Genomic DNA, 8,264 nt, shown 5'->3' on the forward strand with positions numbered 1-8,264 from the left:
TTCAAATTGATATGGTTTTTGGTCATTTAAAAAGGCCTATATTTGTAATGAAGGTTTGATTCATTTATACATTACATTTAACTTCAACTTAATGTAAATCCAAAAGTGTCTTTTGAATACTTGCCATGCAGCAATTCAAAACACACAAGCAGCCTGAGATTAACAAACACAACTATACTAAATCATGTCTTTATTTTTGTTTGTTAGTGTAAGATTTTATTTTGGGGCGGAATTTTGGGATGCACCCAGAAAAATGTACAAAGCATCTTAACGAAACACCTTATGGACCATTTAGCAGCTTTTAAGACTCCTATTATATCACAAAATACTACCTGCAGATAGAGATGCCCACTTATATCTTCCATGCTTTCTCTAAGGTCAAGAATAAATGTTAAACGTTTTGAGCTTTGAGCACCAGGAAAAGTGCTATACAATATAAATGTTTTATTATTATTATTAACTCATTTTTTAAGCCTCCAAGGACAAACATCTTCAAGGTGTGATTGCCCTGCAAAACCGCTTCACAAAACTGGTTTAGCTCGGTAAAGCACATGGGCTGTCCTTACCCGTAAGTATGATAAACACAAAGGAAATGTCATCATAATATCTTCCTTGATGTGTGTGTGTGTGTGTGTGTGTGTGTGTGTGTGTGTGTGTGTGTGTGTGTGTGTGTGTGTGTGTGTGTGTGAACATATATAAATGCCAGTCTTCTAGTGCCATCCCACACTTTGCTCAGGACTCAAGCTGGTTTCAGGAGATCTACTTTGCAGGTGAGCATCTGTGCAGTTGTTGATAATGGACTTTCAGATCAACTTTATTAGCATCTTACTGCAGAAACTCTGCACATCTGAAAACACATCTATTTCAATTGTACCTTGGCAATTCAATTATTGCATACTTTTTTTTTTTAGGTTAGGTTAGGTTATGGTTTTTGACTTGTAAGTTGCTTTGGATAAAAGCGTCAGCTCAGTGATAAGTAATGTAATGTTAACGGGTAGAGCTCATTTAAATTCCAATGCCTTTATTATAATTCACACTGGCTTTTGTTCATGCAGAGGATTTTTGCTTCTTAAAGAAGAATGTCAGACTGTTTTGTTTGTCTAAATAAATGTTGACAGATATTTGATCATTACGGTGTTTTGATAAATTGTTTAATCAGATTTCAGTGTTGTTCTGGACTCATTCACCCACCAGAATGCTTTCCTTCCTGTTCCTTGCGGTGCTCTGGGCCAGCTGCATGACAGGTAAGATATACAAATTTAAATAAGATATTTGTATATAAGCATTGGCTTCCTCTCACATAACACATATTTTACTTCTCCAGCTCCCTTGCCTCAGTACTCCTTCTCCCCCGCTGTTGGTAGTGGTGGAGGCACGGCATTCTCCACAGAAAATGAAAATGGACCAATCACAGGGATCAGACTCTGGGAAAATAGAAACAGTTACATCGCTGGGTCAGTCTGTCCTCCTTCTTTAACACCAATGTGAATAATAAATGCCATATTGCATGTGCAATATGGGGGATCCTATCATTTTATGGGTCGTAACTATTGAATGGATTTTTCTTGTTTAAGAAATATTAGCAGGAGGTGATGAAATGTAATAAAGTATATTAACTTAAATTCTGTTCAAATTTAAGGTACCTCGACTTTAATTAAGTATTATCTTCATGTGCACATTATAATATTCCACTACATTTCAAAGTGAAATATTGTCCTTTTTACTTTACATTTATTTCATAGCTTTATTAACTAGTTACTGTATGGATTCAGATTTTAAGACACAAAACGAATACAGAACTTTTGAAATAATATGATGTAGATTAAACTACCCAACATTATATTTAGGTACACCTAAAAACAAGAGGTTGACAAAAAAGATTTTGGCCAGTTATTTTACTTTTTGTTTATGTCATTTTGTGTACAAACATTTCACAGTTCCAGCTTTTCAAATGTTGAGATTTGCTGTATTTCTTTATGAATACTTACATTTATTTTTAACATATTTAAAAAAAAATCTGCAATTACTACTTTTTACTCCTTATACTTGAAATACATTTTCCTCATACTTTCATACTTTTTGTACAGCGTAGTATTATTGCTTTTATTTAGGTAACCACCACTGTTAGCACGGATAGTTGCAGTAACCTTTTCTGCATTAAGGGGAGGGTCCATGGAAAGTGTAATGTGCTATGGAAGTGCAAAATTCAACCATAGAGTTAACCCCCATTTATCTGCTTTCTATTTCAATGTTTTTCTACTTGTTCTAGCACAATATCCATCTATTGGTTACCAAATAGTTTCAATCTGATCATTCTTCTGTCAAATATTGCCCTTATAAATCATTGTTTGTGTTTCCTCACTCCTGACTGTGTCCTTGCAGTTTGCAGCTGCGCTATGGATTTGGTTGGGGACAAATGGTTGGTCGTGAACTGAACTCTGTACAAGAGCTGATCCTGAATGAAGGAGAGTCCTTTATTCAGGTGAGAGACTTTATAATATTAAAGTAATACATTGAACATTGACAAGACAATGCATTGTACTATTTATTGACATTTATAAACACACTTTCTAAAGATCATACACATCATCTGTAATAAAGGTTGGCTAAATAGTAAATTAGTACTGTACTGTATTGAATAACACTATATTCATCTATCGTTAACAAAAAATACATCATTTGTTTGCTCACTGGGGACAAACCACACGCACTAACATGTCATTGTGCTCTCACGGACATGTTTCAGGTCTCTGGGAAATACCATTCCAACTACATCTATCAGCTGATCTTCGTGACCTCCAGTGGACGTTCTCTGATTGTCGGCCAGCCCATTACAGTAAATACCTTCCTCTACAATTTGTGTTTGTTTCAATCACACCATGATGGAAGAAGTATTCTGATCTTTAATGATCACACTTTAAAAGAACTATGTAACAAGTAAATGCCCTGCATTAAATGTTATTTAAGTGAAATGAAGATTAATCTGCACTTAAACTATTAAAAGTAAATGTAAATAATGTAGAGAAACACCTCCTTGTGACTGTTATACGGTGATATATATATATTAAATAATTAGATTATTTTTAGATGCACTTATTTAAATGCAGGATATTACTGTCACTATTCCGTCAAATGAATAGACTAATGATTTTAGCTGCATTGTGTAAACTGATGAGTCGCTAATTTATTACAAAACATCTTATTTTTACAGCTTTCTATATGTTTTGTTTGGGAAGTAATGCATTTTTAAAGGATCTAAAATTGTCAGACACATGTAGTGAAGTAAGAAATGTAATATTTGTCTGTGAATTCTACTGTAGTAGAGTGCAGAAGGAAATGAAAAATACCTTAAATGATTATTTGATTATTTATCTTACATTCCACCACTGCAATTATCAATGCAAGTACTCATTGTCAGGTATTAACTTGTTGATGATCTCTTACAGCTGTCCTTTAACTTCTACCCGTCCCACCCGGGCCAAGAGCTAGTGATTTTGAGTGGCACCCACAACACTGCAGGGCTCCTTTCGATTGCTGCTCACTGGGCTGTCCCCCAGGCTCAATACAACAGCACCAACCAGGACTGATCCAGGAACTGGGAATAATCAACCTTTATCTTTATCATGGAATAATATGGAATAAGGTTTGTTTAATGTGATAATAGTATATCGCTGTATGTATCAATCCCTCTGTTTATTAATGGATTATTGTTAAACTACACACAACACATTTTTTCAAGAGACCCTGTGTGGTGAAGTGAAACACACAGGATCTACGAAACCTGTACTTTGTAGACAATACTTGGAAAAAACAAAGGAGGAGGAAAAGCGGTGATTACTTTTCATTAAATAAATACCTTATAGGTTATAACACACTCTGGTCTTCTGCAAAAAGTATATACTCAATGTCTTTAACTTTATTTCGTATATCAGGGGCAAATTATACTTGGATTACGTGCCCAGAACCAAGTCAAAGCTCAGAGGGGGCCGTTGCCTCTCTGTCGCGGCTCCCACACTGTGGAACGATCTGCCCGTGCACATCAGACAGGCCTCCACACTGCCTGCTTTTAAATCGCTTCTTAAAACGCACCTCTACTCCTTAGCGTATTAACATCTTTCAGAGCGTTGCTTTTATTGCTTTTAAATTGTCTATTGTTGTTACTTGTAGCCTACTTGTTTTATGGTGTGTGAGCTGTGCTGTTATTTTTTTGTATGTTTTGTTTTATTTATTTGCCTGTACAGCACTTTGGTCTGGAGGTTTAAAGTGCTCTATAAATAAAGCTGTATTGTATTAACATAAAATTACTGAAAACTACTGTGTGCAGGATTGTGGACATATTATTTGTATTTGTTCGTGTATTGCTGCACGTGACATCTGACTTTATGACGTTCTGCTGAACATATGACAGTTCATTTGACTGCAGCCTTGACCTGCTGTGAAGGTATCAGAAACATTACTCAGAGAAGATCTTCTCATTGTTGCTTTCAGCAAGTAACAAACTACTGTCCTTCTTCTGCGGTTTTCCAGGCACAGTAGCTCAGGTAACTGCTTCCTGCATAGCACAGTGTGGTCAGAAATGCAAATAACTGAAGTGTGAGAGGTGGTGAAAAGGGGAAGAAAAGAAAAAAAAGGACATGGGTCATGTGGAAATAAAGAGGGGCGGGGAAACAATGAAAAGGAGGACCTTTATTTAAAGTCCGAAACCATTGTTCACTATAAATAAAACCAAAATTAAGCCTGAAACTACAATGATCTTTTGCTAAAAAATAAACAAGTGTCCCTTTTTGTAACATTGACAGCCTAGTCAGGAAGTTCTACACAATGAGATACATACTTTTGAACTCTGGGACAAGAGAACACCGGTGTCCGATCAGAAGATACCCTGAATATCGGAATCAGGATCAGGAGATGACGAGTTTGATTTCATTTTTTAAATATGTTTTTAATTATCTTTTACAAACAAAGACTGATATACTTGTCACAAGGACATAAAAAAATACTGTTTTCTGAGACTTTCCTAAAAGAAAAATGTTTAAAAATACCACACTGAGGACACCATCTTGGAGTCCTGGTGATTTATCTTTTGTAAACACATACAGTATAACATTACAACAAGTTGGGGAGAAGTGCCCTTACTGCAGATGCTCCCAGCAGTTGTAGTTGTGTCTCCCCCTGACAGCCTGGTTGACTGAGAGAAAATCTACTGCACCAGATACAGAGCTGTAGCACTGCAGTTCAAGCACAGCGCCTTGAAGATCAACAGATAAAGAGACAAGGCAGTCAGACAAGTTGGTAAAAATGCAAAAAAGAAAGCCGAAAACTGAAATGTGTGTGAGTGTTTGTTTTACCAGTGTAGTCCAGGGGACCTGTGGTATCCTGTTGTGGGCTCCAGTGAGGTACATTATAAACAGGCAAATGGCAACAAACATCACCCAGCAGCGAGCAGACGGATACAAATACTCTGTACCCCTAACCAGAATCCACACTAACATACCAAACACCTGGAGGAGAGAGGACAGAAAGAGTGCATGTGAGGCTGCGGCCCCACGAGGACGAAAACGGCTAAACGCATAGGATTAACACAATCGCAAACCGCTTCCGTCCACACACAATGGTCATCTGGATAGTGTCTGCCCACACGAGACCGCTCCGTTTAGCTCCAACCGCTGGAGAAGCTGCAGTACATATGCAGGAGCCTGTACGTGGCGCTGTAACTTCCTCCACAAAAGCAGCGAAGAAGAAGGTTGTCATGGTTGCCCTTCTGTTTATTCTCCGTGGTGGGGGCCGAGGGAACCGGGCAGAGTTTTTCGCCAGTCAGCGTGTATTAAAGTTGAAATCTTCCGGACAAAATTATAAAAGTGCCGGTCAAAGGTCTTCTTTGTTATTTATTGAGCTTTAAAACAAATGAATAACGACTCTATATAATATAATGATAAAATACACGGAGCCTCTCTTTTTCCTCCCTCTCTTCGGACAGCGCCAGTGTCTGTCTCATGCAGCAGCTCATCCAGTAATCAGTGACCCGGCCGACAATAAAAATAAACATATGTATAACTAGTTTAGGGAGTTTGAGAGGTAATTAAAATAGCTAAGGGTGATGATCTGACTTGAAGTGTGTGTTTTGCTGCAGCGGGAGGAGCTGCAGGTGAGCAGAGCTGCGTGTCTCCGTCCTGTCAGATTAGACTTCACTCGCGAGAGAAAGATAAATAATCTGAATTCAGGGTGCAGTTTACTTTGACGTGGGGGTGAGCAGCAGAGGTGGGGAGAGGCGGGGCTATTGCCTCATCATTATTGCTGTAGATGTTGCACAAACAACTGTCAATAGCGTCCGGAGCACGATAGCAACTCTGCGATCCGCCATTGTTGTTGTTGTTGGTGGCGAAACACTTCAGCACTGGCGCGGGGTAAGCGGAGGTGAGCAGAAGAGGTGGGGAGAGGCGGGGCTATTGCGCAATCACTATCAGTGATCTGAAAATGTCCGTATAGGGCGCACACACGGAGCCGTTTGACCCCCCAGAGAGTGGCGTATGCATTTCTATCCACCTTGGGACCCGTTGTCGTTTCCTCAGTCGTTTAGTGCCGTATTCGGTCGTCCTCGTGTGGCCGAACGGTCTATATGACACTAAACAGTAACGCAAACGACCGAATTCGTCCTCGTGGGGCCGCAGCCTGAGTGTGGAGAAAAGAAAGAATACATTCAGGTAAACACTTCAAACCCCTCATTGATTTCACCAGATACATATTTTCAAGTCACCAATATGGAACACAAAGTGAAGCACTTTGAAGCGTCACTTGAAAAATATCTAACTTAAAAAAACACCACAAGGTAGTGTCACATCAGGTCAATGTTGATAGAAACCTTTTGGGCGAATGTATTTGTTGATCAATGAATCATTTCCAAATTCCGAACACCCAAACCTATTCCAAACCCGCTCTTCCTGTTTCATGATAAAAGATTCGTGCAAAGAATGCGCCTTTAAGCATGGTTGGTTTCTACTTTCCTAAAATAGAAACTCTTGTAGGATTTCCCCATGTTTCAATTGATTGTCATCAAATGACTCAGTGAGGCCTGCCCAGCCTCTGCATGGCAGCCAGCCAGACTGTATTTAGAGGCCGTCCTGTCTCTTTTCCTCAGCTGATTTGGAAAGGAAGAAACACAATAAGGGAGAGCAAGGAGGAAGACGGGGTTTGCTTGTTTTGTCTTTGATTTATTTCCTATTTTCATAGAAAACATTTTTTTTTCTTTAAACTACATAAAAATGATGCTGTTATTCACATGAATCTCATATGGGCAGTACTGTAGCTCAGGAACAACCCAAACGCAGATCAAGTCGTCTCTTTTATGTCTAATTTGGTAACAATTTCTCTTCAAACACTGAAGAGAACATCTTAAAATCCATATTCACACTTACTATCTCAGCCAGGTGGAGTTTTCCTGTGGCAGTTGTGGTGAAGTGCTGGTCGAAGGCCAAGGTGGGGGTAGAGATGTTGCATACTGGGCTGAGGGAGTCCTGCGGGGCCACCCCACAGCAGCTCGGTTCATGGTGCACTGACGCAGACAGCCTGTCGCTCAGCCAGAGGGAGTTGAGTCCCTGTCCCGGAATCCAACAAGGCCACCCCTCCATGAACAACATGGTCTCACCAGAATGCGTGACTCCACCACGACTCCTTAACACCGCATTGCGTGGTGGAGTCAAGCACTCCGCTACATTTACATGTCTGCACCACGCAAACAACGCCAATGTAAAGTGAATGAGGCTCTTTTGTCGTGGTGCACACACGCATTTCTACAACGTCCAGTAGTGAGCTTTGTATTCTATAAAACGTTTTTAAAATCTACTTTATAGCTTGTAGTAACTCACGGGAGGCTTCTTTTATTTTATTTGTATTCATAATAATTTGTATTTTTCGTCAGAATGTATTATGGTGCATTAGTTACGATTTTTTGTTCTCAAAAAACAGTGCATTGTGTGTAATACAACTGTGATTTTTATTAAATTAGTTAGTTTTTAAGTTAGCGCTGAGCTTCAGTCTGCATTAAATATTACACATCTGTCATAGTTCTTTATTTGTATTTTTCGTCAGAATGTATTATGGTGCATTAGTTACGAATTTTTTTTCTCAAAAAAGAGATCAGGGTTGCGGTCGGATAATCCAAAAATCAGCTCCTAACGTCTAACCCTATCGTCTATTCCTTGACCTCTGAGTGAAACGTCACGGGGTTAAGGACTACATTTAGAGAATCCGACTGCACTTTCACTATC

General features: G+C 39.1%; 1 protein-coding gene and 1 pseudogene across 3 annotated transcripts; one reads left to right on the forward strand and one right to left on the reverse strand.

Annotated features, from left to right (window-relative positions):
• The first annotated feature begins 739 nt into the window (after positions 1-739).
• On the forward strand, positions 740-4,280 carry LOC117461470 (zymogen granule membrane protein 16-like). Of its 3 annotated transcripts, none has more exons than XM_071206130.1 (6): positions 740-770; positions 1,160-1,244; positions 1,325-1,454; positions 2,383-2,482; positions 2,747-2,836; positions 3,447-4,280. In XM_071206130.1, exons 2-6 carry the CDS (start codon positions 1,196-1,198, stop codon positions 3,585-3,587), a joined length of 510 nt encoding a protein of 169 aa, XP_071062231.1. In that variant the 5' UTR covers positions 740-770; positions 1,160-1,195; the 3' UTR covers positions 3,588-4,280. The 3 variants fall into 3 exon arrangements, with proteins under 3 accessions (XP_071062231.1, XP_071062232.1, XP_033959240.2); XM_071206131.1 differs by having other exon boundaries at positions 742-770; positions 1,195-1,244; XM_034103349.2 differs by having other exon boundaries at positions 745-770; positions 1,167-1,244.
• Positions 4,281-4,499: 219 nt separating this feature from the next.
• On the reverse strand, positions 4,500-7,543 carry LOC117460466 (CKLF-like MARVEL transmembrane domain-containing protein 8; annotated as a pseudogene).
• Positions 7,544-8,264: the final 721 nt, after the last annotated feature.

Source organism: Pseudochaenichthys georgianus, chromosome 16 (genome assembly GCF_902827115.2).
Source record: "Pseudochaenichthys georgianus chromosome 16, fPseGeo1.2, whole genome shotgun sequence".
In the NCBI taxonomy this organism is placed as follows: Eukaryota; Metazoa; Chordata; class Actinopteri; order Perciformes; family Channichthyidae; genus Pseudochaenichthys; species Pseudochaenichthys georgianus.

What these genes read in the sequence shown, in the direction of transcription:
- LOC117461470 (XM_071206130.1), top strand. Translation starts at nt 1,196, where the DNA reads ATGCTTTCCTTCCTGTTCCTTGCGGTGCTCTGGGCCAGCTGCATGACA. An exon ending in CTGGGCCAGCTGCATGACAG is followed by an intron (nt 1,245 to 1,324) that starts GTAAGATATACA and finishes TTACTTCTCCAG; the next exon opens with CTCCCTTGCCTCAGTACTCC. An exon ending in AGAAACAGTTACATCGCTGG is followed by an intron (nt 1,455 to 2,382) that starts GTCAGTCTGTCC and finishes GTGTCCTTGCAG; the next exon opens with TTTGCAGCTGCGCTATGGAT.